The sequence below is a fragment of the Opisthocomus hoazin genome, chromosome 4 (assembly GCF_030867145.1).
Source record: "Opisthocomus hoazin isolate bOpiHoa1 chromosome 4, bOpiHoa1.hap1, whole genome shotgun sequence".
Classification (NCBI taxonomy): domain Eukaryota; kingdom Metazoa; phylum Chordata; class Aves; order Opisthocomiformes; family Opisthocomidae; genus Opisthocomus; species Opisthocomus hoazin.
This window is the reverse complement of record NC_134417.1, coordinates 62,618,581-62,638,351: the sequence shown is the minus strand read 5'-3', so window position 1 is coordinate 62,638,351 and position 19,771 is coordinate 62,618,581. Positions and strand designations below refer to the sequence as shown.

Sequence of the window (19,771 nt, the reverse complement as noted above, 5' to 3'; positions counted from 1 at the left end):
AAGTCCAATATTCTGGGTGATCATCTAAACTCCTTTCCCCCACCCATTAACACCAGGTGGTACAGTAGGCTTCCTGTGGTCCCACGATGCTTTCACAGTGCTGCAGGTATGGACCATGCCACCCTCACTTGCACTGCATCTATGCCTGCTTTCATTAAATACCCTTCACCCACCTTCCTTTTTTCCGAAGTGCAAATAAAGAGTAAGTGCTCTAAACTGTGAAGTCTTAAGCCTCATTTACTGATACGTTATTACTAAAAATAAACACTTAATTTTGCCCTATTTTTTTTTCCTTTAGAACCTATGTTTCTCTCCACAACTTCTTGGATCCCAATTTGGAAATAAAAACATCTCTTATTCTGGATAACATAAGAATTTAGTGTCCAAACTCTGTTCTGCATCTCACACAGAAGAAAATATACAGAATGTAAAAGATATGAATGTATATCAGGAAAGCCAAGCTTAATTAGCTTAGAAGTCAAATCTAGCGTTTGCCCACAGAATGTTTGATCACTGTCTCCCAGCTCAGAGATACAGACCCTTAATCTTCATGGGCTTTGTTTATTCAAAATTTGGCTGTAGAGCAAATGTATTCCTTGGCATTTTATTCGGAGTGAAATGTGTTCTCATACACTAAGCTCTCATTTACAGTAACATCCCCAAGCCAGGGGCAGCAAGTTAAAAATCAGATGAAAACAGTGCTGCTCCTAAGTGTTTATAACACACAAACAAGATACATTAGATACAAGCATACTGGCAAGGATTGTTCATTTAAATATAATTTACTCACTGTAATAAATCTGTAAATAACTACCTCCTAACACTTCCTGTGTAAACATTTTGGAAAGTATTTCCCCTATGACTTTTGTTTCTAATTGTAGGACTAATGATAATGACCAGGGCAGATGAAGTGAATATTGACAAACATGTCTCATATACTGGTTATGTAATAATTCATTGGTAATAACAGCATTATTGATATGAATTGGCAACAATTCTGTAACTGGTATTAGCAGCATCACAAACTTGTATGCATATTTTTTTGCTTTGGGACGTTAACATTTCATAACCTTTTCAATGGTTACAATTAGATGGTTTAAGATTGTCACATCTTACAGGCTATGTAAGATTTTTGCTGGATAGAAAGATTTTCTTGTGAAAGCCTACTCTTCAATTTATATTTAATCGAATGATACATTTAACTCACAGTATATTCAAATCAAATCAGGTAAGCATTTCTTCCAATAACTGATCAAATATTTTTCAGGCTACATGTACTTCAACCCTAATGCGCAAAGCACTGTCTTCAGAAGCAACAGGTTTTTTGTTGTCACTGGGTTTTTTTCCCTGGAGTTTTCTTTTGGTTGTTTGGGATTTTTTTAATTTTTAATTTAACATGTGTGGAGTATGTTTCCACCTTAAAAAGAAACACAATAACATAACAGGCAAGTCTGTCACTACAGGTCTTACAGTTTCAGTCCCAATATTCTTTGCTACTCTTCTACCAGATCCACGGTCCTTTCAGATTTCAGACTTTGCCTTTCAGCAGGCTTTGACCAGACTCTCATAGCTCTCGCCATATCTTTCTGAGGGCCTCATGCTACTATACTAACACCCCATTGACTTGTGAAGTTTCTCATTACTATTGGAAAAGCACCATAATCCTCTTGGGAAATTATTTCATTATTTAATTTAAATTCTCAGATTTGTATCTCCACTTCTTTCACATTTTTCATTTACTTATTTATAAATCTCAGCCCTCCAAACAGTTTATGTAATGTAGCCACTTATTCTATCAGCCATCAAAGTAGCAGTAGCATATTATTTCAAATTCCCATCTTGTCTGTAACTGTCCTGTGTCTTTTCAGTTAATGTTCAATGTATAATGGAAAGATGACCCCTTGTGCAGAGAGAAAAGCTATTTAATGAAGGGGAATGATTAAAAAAAAAAATATATTCTTTAACCTTTATTCAGAAAGTAAGTACAATTTTAGGGAATTGAGTTTTAAAGGTTATAAAATCTTGGGACCTAGAAATAATAAGATTTTTTTTATTATTTTAATCCTGCAGCAGCTCTCACTTTCTCCAACAGTCTTTCATTTTTCCATCTGACCTAACCACACTCCCTATTGATTTCTAATGTTATATTTCACCTCTTGACCTTGTCTACTGTATTAAGACTTCACTAATCATCAAACTGAACTTTGTTCCAGTGTGCAGGGCTACACTACAAATAGACACGATAAAAATAATATTTTGGGATATAGGGTCGAAAGGATGTGCACTGCTTTGCCTTGTTGGATTCAGGCATTCTACACCCTTGCTCCCTGCATTTCAGCCAGACTCGTGACATTTCAAGGATAAAGGCAACAATTAGTTTCTTACTTCTATTTCTACAGATTCATGCAGCTTCTTACAGGTGGCTGAGAAAGTTTCCGAAGTGCCAAATTCAAAATACCAAAATTTGTTCTTCATTCTGAAACAAGAAAAAAAGAAAAGAAAAAAGAAAGATCTTATTCACTATCAATGTATGACAAAAGTGATCATCCTGTCTTCCATTATAAGTAATGGCAAAGGCTTGGGAACATGTGACATCCCATTTGAAATAGATGAGCTCATAATTTTCAAAGCTTAAATGTTGGTGTCAAGCTGTATGATATCCCCTAAAGGGATAACAGGAATGTGTTGAACTGACAGGTTCAAATGCACCTTTGACTTTTCTTTTTCAGTGACTACCAGAATACTTTTGTCACTTAACCAGTGACATGCCTCAGAAAAATGTATAGATTTTATTTCACTTCTCACACCTACTACACAATTTCTGATTCATGCTTAAAATCTCTATCCCACAGACTGCTAGAATGTGCAAGCAGGGCACTCCCATGATGAAGGAGAGCCAAGACAAAATGTAGCTTGCCCTAAGTTAGCTAAAGGTAAATGCTTATTGCTCATATCACAGAATCACAGAATGTTTGGGGTTGGAAGGGACCTCTGTGGGTCATCTAGTCCAACCCCCCTGCCAAAGCAGGGTCGCCTACAGTAGGCTGTAGAGGACCTTGTCCAGGCGGGTCTTGAATATCTCCAGAGAAGGAAACTCCACAACCTCCCTGGGCAGCCTGTTCCAGTGTCCTGTCACCCTCAGAGGGAAGAAGTTCTTCCTCATGCTCAGACGGAACTTCCTGTGCCTCAGTTTGGGCCCATTGCCCCTTGTCCTGTCACTGGACACCACTGAAAAGAGTTTGGCCCCATCCTCCTGACACCCACCCTTCAGATATTTGTAAGCATTTATTAGGTCCCCTCTCAGCCTTCTCTTCTGCAGGCTGAACAAGCCCAGCTCCCTCAGTCTCTCCTCATAGGAGAGATGCTCCAGTCCCCTCACCATCCTCGTAGCCTTCTGCTGGACTCTCTCCAGTAGCTCCTCATCTTTCTTGAAGTGGGGAGCCCAGAACTGGACAGAGGACAGATGAGATACTCAAAGAAAACAAAAATTCCAGCTCTAACAATCTTTAGGTATTTTGCAGTAAGAGAGCTACATTACCAGGTAATTAATTCATAGACACATTTTAAACGGGTGATGGACCTGCATCTTGAAGTTCATTAACAGATCCTACAGAAGAATAAAACTGGATATAAATGCTAGTAAATCGCTTAGTTTATCATGACAGCAGGCAGACATTACACGTTTTTCTTCTTAAATATATAAAGACTGCACTTCTGTTTTACCAGATTTATTGCATACTGTTAAATACAATCAGGACACCAACAGTACCATTTCAAGTAAGTATGTGCAGTTTTGTTCAACTCTCATGAGTAATTTTTATTCTGTAACAAAACAATAAGCTAAGCTAAAAAATCAAAAAAGATGCTGAATTAGAATTCATTATTCACACTTCAGAATCAGATACGAACACAGTTCATCCACTTCTATAAACAGTTTTCTGACACAGACGCATAACAATGTCTGTGCTTGGAACTTGAAAATGACTGGGTTTGCATGAGCTAGAAGTGAAGAAGAGTGAAACGCAGATGTTGGTGACTGTTAAACATGCCACCAAAAGCCCAAATCCTACCCTTGATACTTATTTTAAATGACATATAAAAGTCTACTTAGCGGCTCTTAAAGTCATAAAGGGAGAAGGGGCACTACAGTACTGGCCATTCCCAGAAATCTGCTGGCGCAAGCCTACAACTCCTTGTGCAGTACCAGAGATGCCTAAGCATGTCCAACCTAGCAGCCTGCATGGGGTGGGGAACAGAACAATAATAAGAACAGTAAGAGAGAGGAATAACAAGAGACAAAGTGACACATTTCTTAAGAAAAAGGTGCAGGCATTTCCAAAGGTTTTTGTACAGAATATCTGAAAATGTTTGGAAGCTGTTTTGGAGAACCTGCTCTGGGATGAATGGCGTATTCCCAAAAGAGCTCCAACAACCAGAAGGGCTCAGATCAGATACAGCTTCCAGACTCCAAGAGTCTGTGGGAGGAAGTGGTCTGACGTATGTTCCTTCTATACCTGCAGATTAGGTAGCACACTGACATACTGACCTGGGATCAGCTGCTTTATTTATGCCAATGTATACAAAGAAATATAGAGTCCTTTCGTTTCCAAACAAGTGTGGAAAAAACCAATGAATTCCTGTTGGGTCCCTTTGGAAAATCTGGATGCAGCTATTTTGCTACTTTCTACAAAGGGATGACGAAAAATGAAACCATTAAAAAACCTGATGTAAGTATTCAGAAAAATACTTTGTCATTTCTTTCGACGCTGTTATTGAGGAAGATCAACAAGCCTTTGCATCTTCTCCTTTGAGAGCCTTTTGTCTTGCTGTTCAGTTATTTTTACCTCAAATGAAGCATCTTTTCTTTTTCTTTATTGAAAAGCCTGCTTTAAATTGACTTCTTATCTCTGTATATAATAAACACTGACTTGCACAAAGATAAAATACACATATAGAGTCATTCAGAATATATTGTGTCAAATTCACGTATTTTGAGTTCAGCAAAACGAAACCCAGCATTGTCAGTACACTCAAGGTTTACTAGAAAATGTCAATCCATAAATCAGAACTTTGTAGAATTATATGACAGAAGTCTAAGTACATTTATCAGGCGAGACTTTGATGGTAAATGTATTTCTTGTCATTGTAATAGACCCTATAAGATTCTACTAGGCTAAAAAATGTAGTCTTGTGAACCTGTCCTCCTTTCCCTAGCTGCCTATATCTGTTTTTAAGGATAAAAAGGCACCCTACTTGACAGTTTTTCCAGTACAAAGATAGATGTAGATACAAATAATTTTATTCTATATTTTCAAAAGGATTTACCAACTCCTTTTACCAGATATGAAATAAATTAGATTGCATGTTTTTATTCAAATGCACTATATTTTTATTGTACAGAAAACTGTATTAGATCTTTTCTCGTATGTACAAAACAGTTAAACATACAGAAATCAATACAAATTATACTAAAATTTCCATAAGCAATATCAGTCTTACTATTACAGTAAATATTCTAAATTTCCTAATAATAAAATCTCTAAATTCTTATCTTCCACTTGCATTCCTCGTTCACACAGGTGAAGTTCATCTGCTTATGAAGACAGCAGCAAATAGTAGAAGAGACCATTCTGAAGACTAATTAACTACTCTCAAGGCCATTCTAATTTCTTTCACAAAGGTACAAGTAAATTTTAAAATGGTAAACAAATACATATTTAATGACAACTTTGCATCATTAAAACTGTGAGAAACTGAATCACAGGCTGCTGTCATGTTTATTTTCTCCCAGTCCTAGAGGACCTGATAATTTGGATTTATTTCAACTTTTAATAAGACATGACCAAAATAAAGATAAAGTCTGTTTCAGTAAACAAACAGTTCTGTACCACAGTACTTCTCTTTACAACACTGGTTTTGTTGGAATAGGAAAGGCAATAGATTATTTTATAGGAAAGTGTTTTTGCATATGCTTCAAAGTGCACAGCTAAACTCTTAAACAACTTTGTGCTTGAAAATACAATGTAAATAAAACACCAACCATGATTAAAGGCTGACCTATCTAACCCTGCTGTTGGATGACCATATGTCAAAATAGATACGGTCTAGGGATGCAGGAACAACAAAACTAAAACTGTACTTCAAGAGCCTAAACACCTTTTATGCTGGTGGTGTTCCACATCCTCAAATATTGGTTAATTTTCTGATCAGTGGAATGATCTTCTTAAACAGGGATGAAATAAATTGGCAAGACAGGAAAGGCTAATACTGCCTTTCTTATAGTGTTTCTATAACGTGGATAAATACCAGACTTAGGAACTTGGGTAAGTTTCTTGGAAAAGTTCAGGCTCATATTTGGCAATCAAGGCAAAATGATCAAAATAGTCTGTGATACGGGTTTGCTCCATTATCAGTTAATCAAAACCCCCCCTACTGCTAAAACTATTTGATATAACCTTTCTGATTAAGCAATTACAAGGCATGTCATTGAAAAATTGTCCTGTATCTAAATATGGAAATAGTAAATACTTTATTCTACACCTGAAGAGCATCTATACTTCATTTCAGTATGTACACTCTGTCAGAATACGCATAACAATAGACCAGCTACAGGCTGCTAAGAAAAGGTCATGACAATAAAACAGGAATGTCTTTAAACTTAAGAAACAAATTCATATTCTCGCTTTAAGAGTCTACATTTGGGGCAACCATTTATGGCTACATTTGTAAGTTTGTCACACTTTCTGCCACATTTTATTTACACTTCTTCTATTTACTCTTTCTTCTATTTGTATTTATTTCCACTTTATCTTAATTTTGCAGTGTCGAGTTTCAATGACTTGAGCTAAAAATTTCCACATCAGGAAATGTCTGACTGCAATTTTTATAAAATTTCAGACGAAACACTGACCATTTTTGAAAATGACTGGTGAAAAACATGTATATTTGCTTATATTAAACGTGCTTGATAACATACATTTTGAACTGTTTTAATATAGCTACACTTTCAGAGCAGAGATTTTAAATTTAGCACAAGGGTAGCCTTGCATCAAGAATATGTCTCTGGCCATCTGTATGAAAATACATACAGAATTTAACTATATTATGACCATTCGGAAATACATTCTGGGAAAGCTTTACCTTCAGTATTCTCATACGGCAGAGAAAGAAATTTTGTGTCTCTAATTCTGTTACCTTTTATTCTTTAAACTATAAAAAGTATAGAGATTTTTACCCATGAAACTACTAGAATTCTTAATTTTTCCAAGGTAAATTCCTTGAAAAGTCTAGTGCCAGGAAGCAATCTCTACCACAAAACCTGTGCAAGAATGTCTGCTCATGGACAAACAGCACTTGGTTTTCTCCATAAACTAACTGTTCCTCAAAACATAATCCCTAAGCGCTGCCTTTTCAAAAGAATTTTTTTAAATCTATTCCAATTATGTTGCGGAAGTACTATTTGTTCGTCACCAAGAGTCCAGAGTTAGTCTCAGTCTATATCATAAACTCATATACAGCTTCCAGTTTAGAGCTCTCATTCTAAGAGCAGCATTCATAATCAACAATGAAAAGAATGTAATGAATTTTTGAAAAATTTCAGTGGGGGGGGTAGGAAAGAGTAGGAGAGAAGTCATATAGAGTGGATGCTTATCATCTCATTCACCACATTTCTGGAAGGTGCTCAGAGCCATAGATTCAGGGTAATATGTAAAAGGAACAGGTCTCTCTGTGTCCCTTTACCCGTCTTGTTCACTCTTTTGTCCTCTGTTCCAAGGAAATGTGGATTAACGCGTAGAACCACCTCTGCAGTGAATGAAAAATACCAGGGAAGTGTGTGCAGAAATGGAGGTGTGAGACAGAGGTGTATTTCTACAGCAATGAAATTGTGAAGAGTCCAAGGGGAGGAAGTGGTTGACAAGTACATGTGAAAAGGAAAAAAAAAAAAAATAAAAAAGAGATCTTCATCAGGGAAAACAGAAGGATCAAAGAAAGAGAAGAATGAGAAAGTGATAGGAACCTAATTTCAAAATGCATTGAAGTTCTGCAATGCTGAAAGAAAAAGGTAGACAAAATAGAGAAGGGATGAAAAAGAAAATACTCCTAAAGGAGATCCAAGCAAAGCCACAGATTTCTGAAGTCTGAAAATAGGTATAATAAGGTCTAAAAACAAAACTGGGAGTACAGAAAATGCCATACTGAGTAAAAAGCTGCACATCTGTTCCAGTATTCTGTCACTGACAGTGGTTAGTACCAGAGACTTTGGAGAACAGTGTAAAACTCCATGTAGTATACAGCTGGAAATAATCTAGCTCCAAGGAAGGTTTATTATTATTTATGATTCTATCAAATTGAAAGACAGTACGTTTATATTAGACACAAGGAAGAATTTTTTTTATGATGAGAGTTGCAAGACACTGGAAGAGGTTGCTCAGAGAAGCTGTGGATGCCCCATCACTGGAAATGTTCAAAATCAGGTTGGACCAGGCTTTGAGAAACCTGATTGAGTAAAAGATGACTTTGCACATTTCAGGGGAATTGGACCACATGATCTTCAAAGGTCCCTTCCAACCCAAACCATTCTACGACTTTAATTCAGACATTTTATAGCATGAAGCAATATGAAAAAAAAGAAAAAAAAAGGACAAAAAAAAAAAAAGACCAGCTGTATTTACAAGTGTAAATTACCCTTTTTAAAACTGAACAAACAAACAAAACCCCTAAATCCTAACTTCTATATGGTGATCCATGGCTGTGTCCTGCTCTATTAGAGCTTGGAATTTCATATTGCATTTAAAAAAACATCAATATAGAAGCCCTAGTGCTGATTCTCAATGCATGACGAAAAAAAGTCTGCACCCAGGAACAACTGAAGCAGACGCAGAAATGGAAGTCTGTCCCTGTAATTTGAAGTAAAAGCTCCTGGAACCTTTACCATGTGATTTTTCTCAGGTTGTGGAAAAATTTTCTAAGGTGTGTCTGAAGTTGCTGCTTTCATTTTATTGAGTCCCATCCTGCGAGACATGGGTTCAAGAGCAAATAAAGTGAAATTTACAGCAGATTGTATGTCACTGTGACTGTACTTTGTATTTCTGCTAATAAAGTGTGCTGATACACTGGATTTTATTTAATTAAACACTAAATATATGATAAAATAAAGCTTCAGCTGCTAAAAAATATTTTAATGCTTCATACAATTCAATATAAAGAATATTTTTATCAAGTCCTATCCCTCCCACAGAAGTTTTCAAGAGACAACATATTTTCCATCTTTTCTTACCGTTCATAAATCTATTATCTAGGTAATTTTATACTTGGGTAAAAATGATTTCATTGCAGCACATAATATATATTAATAAGAATGTATGACTTTTTCTAATGTTCTTCTTTTCTTTCCACCTCTGTCTTAACAATCATATAATTCCTGTTCTGCTTTATAATGAACCACACGCAAAGGTAAGGAAATAGCCAGTGGAGATGCACATCCATAAGAGATTTATGTGTGACTGGCATGATTTTAATAGACACATCTTTGTCAATTTTGTCTTTTTCCATTACCAACTGTACTTCTTGCAAATCTAAGTGTTAGTCTCTTATGGCACATAGCATAAGCAGAGATTGTATAGATAAGTGCAGAAAAGTTAAAATCCTGAAAGAACAGTTTGAATTTTACACAACAAATAAAATTTTGACCTTATCATACAATGCTATCACCCATAGCTGGAAAACTACTTAAAAGCTTATACCATAAAAGCTTATGCCATGAAGTAACACTGTGAGATGGTCTCTTGCTAACATTTAGTAGTTCAACTGCTGTAAAGCTGCATTTGACTCGATTTTCTCTTCTCATTTAGAACAGGTTTGCACTGTAGCTCATGCTTGTGTAGGCAGCTGGTCTGCAGCCTCTGCTGTCCACCTGCCTGTTCCCCTTCTCCAGCTCTCAGCCCCATTTTCTCCAAAATACTGCCGTTTGTTGCAGCTGTAACTACCATACTTGCCTGCTCAGTTCTACTCCTGCCTTCAGCTGTGGTCTCCTGTCCATTCAAGAACCCGTTCCTGGACACCTTGTCCACTCTGATCACTTTGCATCTATCACTCTGGTTACCTCTGTAATAGGCACTAATCATGAAAAGTTGCAAAAGGGCCTCACAGTACTGAGCGATAGGGGTGTAAAGATACACATGAAATTTAGTGTAGATAAATGTAAAGTGGTGTACAGAGGAAAAACAACCCTAATTTTACAAACAGTGATGAGTTCTCAGGGCCAAGGTCTTGGGCTTACAATAAATAGCTGTATGAAGTTTTGGAGCAGTGCTTAATAGCATTTGCATGCACTGTGTTGTGATGCTCTGAATACTATGTGCAATTCTTCACTCCCCAAAGGGGTGGGGGCAGGGGGTGGAGAAGGAAGAGAGAGAGAGAAAAAACAGAGTATAACAGAAGTGGAGAAAGTATGGAGAAAGGGAGACAATCAAAATATGGAACACTTTTTGAGTTCTTCAGCCTTGAAAGGTGACTAATGACAGAAGTATAATAGAGTTCTCTAAAATCATGTATGCCATTGGGAGGCTGAATAGGGTATGACTAGTCACCATCTCTCCCAAAAAAAAGCTTGGACAGATGAGAAGGACTAGGAGGCAGCGAATACAACAAACAAAATGTTTCTTTACACGTCACACAATTAAAATGCTAAACTCTTTGCAATAGAATGCTAAAAGTTTACATCAGTTCAAAAATGATTGGAGGGATTCATGGAAGAAATAGCCACTGAAGTCCACATAACAAAAGCACCACAGATATGGAAATGTATTACATATTACCCCATTCTTCTCTTCTTAGATTCATTGGTAGATGACACTGGAGAAATACCACCTGGCTAGATAGCCCTTTTGGATGACAATGGATGGGTACTTGTATGTTCTGAGGTTTCTGGTCCCAAGCACATTTCCTCTTTTCACTTACTATCTTTGCTGGATTATCTATCTCCCCTCAATTAATGTCTCACCACCCATTACCAGTTCTTATCTCAGGCTCCAACTATCTATTTGGATTGAAATATTTGTACAGACAGTCCAGGTATGAGTACCAGTCAGTTCACACACTCCAGACAGGTACTGATGTTCCTGAACATCATCTATTATCTGTTTATTTGCAGACAAAAGATGTAACAAATTCACTGGGGGTCTGTGCACTGTTTCCTGATTTTGTTGCGCTACTGATCAGCATGCAATTTGTCTAGGTTTTTGAGAGACATAGCAGCCAGACTGGAAGTGCTCCCTCTGTTAGGACTATCAGAAAAAATGCAAGCAAAACCAGGATGATAGTCATATCCATAACCCACATTCTTTACTTATTAGCTATGGAACCTGTTCTCATGGGATTAACCATGATGCCTTTCTCACATACCCTTGTTACACTACAGAGTCCAGCGGAGAGAAGCCTACTACTAACATCTAACACAAAGGAGAATCTTATCCTAAAGCACAAGTAAAAGTGCCCATATTGAAATATAAGCACCATACACTCCAGACATTTTAAGAGCCTCAGAGTACTGCGCTAGGTGCTAGAGTTCAGGAGGAACTCAGTGACTTCTGAGCTGTGCCTCAGGCTGCATCTGTTCTGTGCCAATATGCAACAGGATGTTCACGGCAAAAAAAAAAAAAAAAAAAAAAAAAAAAGATAACATATTTTTCCTAGAGTTATAGCAAAGCCATACGCTCATCTGAGACAAATTATAGGAGGTTAACCCACAGCACCTGGTATAAAAACCAGCTATTATAAAACAGTGTGATACCTGACTGGTACAGTTTACAAGATATTCCCCCATGTAACAGGGTACTGTTTCTCATCTGTGCTAGAAATATCTCTTTTAAACAAGGAATTCTGGCAGTTGCTCTTGAATGCATTCTGTTTAAACAACAGTTATTAATAAGACCAAAAAAACCACACAATTAAGTTTCTCAAAACATTTACTTGAAAAGTGTCTTCATTATATCTGTGATTTAATCTGCCATTTTGCTCCACTAAAAGAACATTCCTGTAACATGTCTTAAATCCTTTGTGTCCGTTCCTCATCACGAAGATTTCTGCTCTTAACATTTTACTTATTTTTATCCTCATATTTCCCCTCAGTTTCTTTCCCAAATTCCCCAGTCTTGGGAGCAGATGCTGAGGCACCAATGACTCATTAATCTGAAGAGGTTTTTTGTCAAGAACAAAAATAAAGTCTATAAACAGTTTCACATTTATGAGCCTTGGTCATACTAGAGAACCAACAAAGCTCTGTTAAAAATAAAAAAAAGCCCTCTGTGTATATATTGTAATAGGTCTGCTATCTCAGAGCAAGGTCATAGACCTTCACATTTCATCTTTAAATTATGTCAGACGAATAAAACAATTTTCCTTCCCCTTACCTACTAATATGGATATGTAAAAGCAGATATGACACTGAGTAGTACTTAAATTAATGAGACCATTGTTAAGGCAGTTCAGAGGTTCAGGGACAGGTTTGCAAAGAGCAACTCCTCATGCTGCTTCACATGCACAACCGTAGCTCTGTTTCAGAAAACAAACATATAAACCGGTTTTGTTTCTCTGTAATGCAGCTGATTATATATAATTAAATAATCTTTTTCTCTACCCAATATTTTAACTCCCACTGAAAAACTGAAGTGTCTCAATGCTGCTATTCAATTCTGGCCAGAATATCCTTCCATTTCCTTGAATTACTTCAAACACTATGCTTTATACCATTCACAAGCAGGACACAATCAGGAGATTAAGGAAAAAAAAATTAGGAAGCAATCAATTGCTGTAAGAGAAACAAGGAGCAGCTCTTCTGTGAGCACACAGGAGAAGCATCAGACTCTGTGTAGGAGAGAATCTTTGACAAAATCTTTTCTCCTTAGGATCCCTCCAGAAATATTTAAACCTGACAGGACTGGGGACAGACTCTGTCTGTCTGACTGGGATTCACAGGACTTTAAAGTTTCTTTTTTTATTGAAGGAGCAGATGTATGAGTTTTGGAATCCTCACCCTTTTCAAGCTTCACTGCCTCCTGATTCCACCCCTATGAGAAGACCACTTCTAAGAATGAGATGGCTTGCCTGGGATTCAGCTTAACACCATACTTAGGCATGTCAATGCATTTGTCTACCTGTGCAGTAGACAGTTGTGTTCCCACTGAAGACAAAAGACTCAATGGAACTGAAGATGTGACTCACCAGGCCTGAGCAAGCAGAACTGCTCTCCAGGCTTCATTGTGAGAAACAACTGGCTGTTCACTGGCTACAGTAAAAGCATTAACGTCTCGTTCATGTGTACACAGACACCTTTTGAGTCCTACATTGACTTGTCTAATCTCAAACTGAAAACCTGTCTTGTTTAAAAACACACCTAGATAGAAGAAAAGACCACCCTCCCCTCAAACCCTACCAGATAAAGGAAGTCTTACTATTCCTCATTTTACTCGCTAAAAGAGAACTTTAAAAACATACCCTTATGAGTATTTAGGTGGGACAACGCATCTAAGCATCCTTGTATCTGAGGCTTTTAGTGACTTACCACAGAAGAACCCAAGATCCAAACCCAGCCCATCTGTGTTCTCTGTAGCACCTTAAATGCTATCTCTCTTCTCTAGTCTCATCTTCCAGGAATTTTTAAATAGGCATATAACCTATCTTTCTCTCCAGGAAATGCATGGACACTGTACTACCTCATTTCCTACAGCGTTAGGAGTTGCAGAGCAGCTGCAGGGAAGGGTTGCAGCACAGCTGCCAGCTCTCAGGTGCAAACCATTCAGCAGAAAGCAGACAGGTGAAACACATGGGCCAAGTGTCCTTCTCTTCCTGAAACAAAAGTTCACAATTCTTAAATAACGGTGCATTCCTTTCTATTTTGTGGGGTAGGATGGGATCAGGTTTGTTTTTGAAAGGCCATCGATTTTTTAGAAACCTGAAAATATTACAATTACTACTACATTTGTGAGTCCATATTTTTAGGCAATGTTTTTTCCCCCTGAAAACTGAACGCAGTCATCAGCTGTGGTTAAAAATGTTGTTCTGTAAATGTGCAGAGACTTCAGAATGCTTTTTTAGTGTGACAGAAGGTCTTACTAGAAATCAGAACTTAGCACTGAAAATGCACATGATAGCTGCATAAATAATAAATTCTACCACTATAATTACTTACCACCTTACCCTTTAAAACACAAATTTAGAAAACTTTCTACACTGAACAGCACCTAAAAAGATGAGGCAGGCTGCCAGGCAGAGAATAAAGCTGAGAACAGCATAGTGTTTTTGCTCCTCTGTACAAACCTATGTGACCAAGAGTCATCCCACCAAACATTTTGTTGGGATTATCAGCAAATAACTGCTATGCACCCAGCATGTCGTTGTCTCATTTATTAGAATATTGTGGTGAGAACACTTATTTTTTAATCCCTGTGCTCCATTACAATTTAAAATACACGCAATCAAGAAGAAATCAATTAATTTTCAAAAGCATACTTAAATATGTAAAATGGTTCCCTCTGTGCCTTCAATGGAATGTGCCGGTGATTACATACATTGCACTTTGGGGAAGTCTGTAGATACTGACCCTTTTTACAGGGATATACACAAAGATCACTTCAAAAAATCTTGTGCCTGTTTAATTTTTGGATAATCATATGCTACAAGAATGGTAAATTTAGCACCAATGTCTAGCAAGATTCTTTTCTACAGCCAGAGAACTGGTGAGGAATCAACCTTTATGGGTGATAATTCTAAGCTATCAAGTAAGCCTAGTAATTAGACCTGTGCTTCTGCCTGAATTATATTTGCTTTGTTCAGTGCCTTCAGTTTTACTTCTTTTTAGTTCCATATTGCATTTCTAATCATTACTTCACCCCAGCTTTTAAAAATCTCTCACAGCTCCACGCTACCAGCTGTTGTTTTCTTTCGTAATGCACTTCATTTGCAAGGAAAAAAATACCCACAACACCCCCACCCCCGACTTAGATTTCTTTGAGCCTCATCCTTACTCACTGCTTTTCAGCTCCTGAGACAAATGGAAGCAATCATTCTTTGCCTTAAAGTCAGTAATACTTTAGGACTTAAACTTGATAAGCAAATCAAACATGGTCAATGAGGATACTGTCATCTGGAGGCATTGATCTGATTTCTTCCAATTTGCAGGATTCCAAACGCTGGTTGACTTGAAAATTGTGGCAGTTTAACCAGTTTTCTAAACTTAAACAAACAGGTACAGATTATTTGATGTATGCTATTAAACTAAGAAATGGAAATCAAAGGAGGTACTCATATACACAGACAAAATGAAGCACTTCAAAGCTTGCAGAATTGGGTGTCTATTTTAGTACAAAATTTCATAATTTTAGGTTAGTTAATAATTTTTTAACTGACTTAAAATAAGCCAAATTAGGCCACTCTTAAATTAAAGTTAAAATATATCTACTCTATCTTTTTTTTCCAGTTCAATCATTCTATAGATTGTACTAAAAAAGTAACAAGAAAAACACAAAACAAACAGACAAACCCTATATTAAACTGGCACAATTTTTTTTATCTAGACATGTTATCTGACATACAGAAAACATTAGCTGCACATCTTTTGTTAACATATGCGCACAGCTTTTTGTGAGCTGTGAACACCAGTAAGGAAATACAAGTTATCAGCACATAAAATGCTGCTTCACAGGGCTCGCTGTAGATACATGAGAACTGCAGGTAACACTTCCACTGACACTCATAGTTGTATAAAGCTCACAGAATTTAGCTTGCAGGCTTAGCTTTCTTTCAAAAAAACAAATCTTAAGAGTAAATTAAAGTATATAAGTCTAGCATCTAAAACAGTTCTTCAAAATGTCTTTAGCCATAAACTTTTTGGGGCTGAAGAAAAGTAATAAAAACCATAAAATATAGTTCTGAAATATTACATCTGAGAAAGGGCAAGTGAACTTTTCCAAATCTCAAGAAAAAAAAAAGCTCAGAAAAACCATGTATGAAACAGTCTGTAAAATTTTCTGCTTGGGACTTTACAACAGCATATACTAAATTCTGAAGTCAAAGCTTAGCATGCTGGCTACAAAAGACACGCTTTAAAAAAAACAGGGAGTACCAAACATTTTCAGTTTTTCAACAGAGACCACACAGTAATCCGTCATTTTTCTTTTTAAATGAGTGAAGAACTCAGATGAAGAACACGCTGAAATTCTTAGCTTTTCTGTAGTTCCTCTGCATCAGTCTACATGTACAAAGGGGCAGTAAAAATTATTATCGTTATACAACATATAATGAAGTCCTAATGATTCTTATCTAATAGTAATGCAGTTTTTCTGTTGTTTAGGGGCTTGGCCAGAGAAAGGGAAGTTACTGGGATGCTTTATCTTCCCATCAGTTCCCAGCTACGTAGCATGGTGCCAAGGCTGAATCCAATGTATCAGCGTAGGATTAATGATTTAGCTGGTAGGAGACGTGGCATAAGACAAGTGTCGGATTTGAAAGACAACTTTCAGATTGAAAAGATCCATATTTACACATTCTTGTGTGAGCCCTAGAGCTGACTGTAATTATAGCTTTCAGGTAACAGGTAAATGTTTCTGTGTGAAGACAGAAGCAGCACATTAACCAAGTATAACTCTCTTCAGGGAAGGGGGTGGAGAGGAGGATAAAAGCCAAGTCTGTTTAGCAGAAACAGCACTGTTTTCAGCGGACAACAGAGTAGTGCTCTAATGTTAAAGCAGAACTATGCAATGCTTGCTGAAAAAAAAGGTCTTATCTTTGCAAGTGGACTTCAAAAAAATGTTGATGCAGAATTTTCTTGCACAGTAATTAAAAACTGTGTGTCTGTAATTAATATAAAATTGTGGCTTTATCTCTGCACAGGAATACTATTAACATACCAGCTCTACTTTTATAAGTTCCATGAGACTACGCCAAAGAATTTTTTCCTTTGATTTCGGTAACCCATCTTTTACATTTACAGCCCTAATACACCAGACAGTCTTTTGTATAAACCTAAGTCAGTTTCAAGACAGGTTATGTCTAGGAAATAATGAACGTATTATGTTCTCTTTAGCTGTGTCTCTACATGTGGCAGTATGCTCAGCAGCATTTCTTAAACCTTGTCTAATTTTGCAAATGCTTCATTCCAAAATCCTAGCCTGTTTCTTCTCCGAGTTGTTCCTTACAGCTAGATATTTGCTGTGAGTATGAAGTATCATGGGCAATTGTCACGTGATAAATTACTATTTTCCTCCATCAAATATTAAAGCTGCTCACTACTGACCTTGAGCACCACTTACACTCCCACAGCCACGGCCTTTTTCTAAATCAGCAGGGTACAGCTGCCACAAATTCAGCCAAGCAAGCAGATTCATACCTGCCCGCCAAAGTTGGGACTTTTAAAAGCACTGTATCTCAGGCAGTACAACTGGAGGCTTGACCACTTTCGAGAAAGGTGTCCAACACCTGACCGTTCCTACCAAGGAGTATTACCTGCTCACATTGATTTGCAGCAAACTCTTTCTCAGTAAGTATTTCCACTTAACATTTACTCTCAGGGAACCTGTGTAGTGGGAGATATTTACGAGTTGCTTTCAGCTTAAAAATAAATCACCTCTAATTCCTCTAAGCGAAATCAATCAAAAGTCTGTAAAAAATGGACTGGTTGTTTGGTCGATTCTGGCAGAAAAGTAAACAGCACTTCAGCTTTTCTCCACCATTAAGGTCTAAATGGCCTAGAAAGTAAATCAATATCTCCAGTCAGCCTTCTGGCTATTGTTTAGCCAGTAGATATGGATTTTCTCTAGCTTACTACACTCCTTTGGGACTAACCTGTAATCCTCAGAGAGTAATAATAAGTTCGTTATCTAGTTCAGCTCTCTGTTGTACATTTAAATGGACCACATCCATCAGCAGCACTTGTTAAAGTTAAAGGACAATGACATCCCATTCAACCTATTTCACTGTGAAATACTTGCAATACCTGATGGAGAAAATTATTATAAAAATCTTATTTGTTGTCAGGTTATTAACAATGAAATGTCACAAATGAGGTAAACAGTAACTAAGGATTTTTCTTATACATGTAACATTATTTCTTCATTAATGAGTTAAATTGCGGTGAAGTTTATTTCTGTCATACATCATGCAATCTTTCATTATTCATAGCAATCTGTTTCAAATATTTCTGGTTAAATACCACTGCAAAGCCGGCAGCTGTCAGAACCAATCAGTACTTTTTTCCACTCCTCAGCTACCAGATGTTTGCTGGACTAAAATGATTTTCCCTCCTTCTACCTAGGAGTGCACAAGAGAGCTCTCTCATTTTTAAACACTGAAGTTTTAAAAGGCTGCACTCTCAGATCACAGAATCTGTGCTATGCTCTCAGCTAGAGAGTTACAGTCTCTGATCTGAGCACTCCTTTTTATTGTGTACACAGATATTCTCAGATAAAGGAAAACAGTCCATCACAACATGACTAACAAAACATTACTTCTACAGCTTTAGCATCCAGTGAAAAAAAAATACCTAGTAACTACTCTCTAGATACTCTGAGCATTTAAAAAACCTACCATTTACTACTTAGTAGTTGCTGTGACTAGATCCGTACTGTAAATTATGCACATGAAGACTGCTGTCTGCAGGGGAATGTGCTGCATTTTATCTACAGCCTCATACTCTGACCTCAGAGGGGTTACACAAATACACATAAGACTCACAGTCACAACTGCCACGCTGACACAGGTTTTTTTCTCTAATTCAAGAATTATTAGGAAGAATGAAACACGAAAAGGATGGGGGCTTATGGCTCTAATCAGGCAAGTGGTTTGAAGGGCAACAGTATAGTTTCTATAATAAGTAACCATTCTTTTTTCTTTCAGAATTGCTTATCTGGATTGCAACCACATTTAGGTGAGTGACAAACAGTCCTCCAATAAATAGGAGAGTTGACAGAGTCCTAAACAAAGACTAAGGAATTGATCCTTATAATGGATCATCTAAATTCAGAGGTTAAGTCCAAACAGTAATGCTGAACGGAAGCATAAATGGAACTTCACGACAGTGGCAATTCCCATAATGCAGCTTTAGTCTCTGCTGAGCTGCTGTTGGTATGGGGACCACCATTAGGTGACAGCTAGAGAGCACTCAGAGTTCCCCCCGATGTTGTCTCTAAAAACTTTGCTCAGTTCCTAAGGCCATTCACTTGGTCTGGTGAAATGTTTTAGGTCACTCCACATAGCACTGTAATGAAAATCAATGGAACTCAAGTTCCTATGTACACATCACTTTGAAAGTATCTATTAATGTTGTGTGAAATAATGCTTATACACCTTAAAAATGGAGCCTTGAAGTCTTCTGAATGTCACTAATCTTTGGCAGGCAATGAGGTCTGCTGAAAAGACAAGCCAAAGAAATCAAAGGCACAGAATGAAGTGCCTGAAAAAGCATCACAAAAGGTGTCCTTCCAAAATACTTCGCAACAATGGTTCTTGTCCTTTCTCTTTTGGTATGCAAGATGTAAATTAACAATTTTCAATGTTCTTTTTAAAGGCCGGATACTAGAATTGCATACATCATCACAGCAATTGCCTCATAAACACCACGCAATGTTTAAAGAATCACCTTCCGACACATAAGCGTCATACCCCTGCTCATAAAGCCAAAGATCATATCTGCTCTCCAGCCCACAGAATCACTCTCAAAATCTCATTTTCAGCTCATTACCAGGCATGACCATTTAGTCCTTTCCAGAGTCAGTGTTCT

The 19,771-nt window shown here is 37.2% G+C and overlaps 1 protein-coding gene across 11 annotated transcripts in view; it reads right to left on the bottom strand.

Moving 5' to 3' along the window:
- DGKB (diacylglycerol kinase beta) overlaps positions 1-19,771 on the bottom strand; it is a 385,269-nt gene that overhangs the window by 91,091 nt on the left and 274,407 nt on the right. For all 11 annotated transcript variants that reach the window (XM_075419231.1, XM_075419232.1, XM_075419230.1 and 8 more), the window contains one exon: positions 2,386-2,476. In XM_075419231.1, coding sequence (XP_075275346.1) covers positions 2,386-2,476 — 91 coding nt within the window. The remainder of the gene's footprint in view (positions 1-2,385; positions 2,477-19,771) is intronic.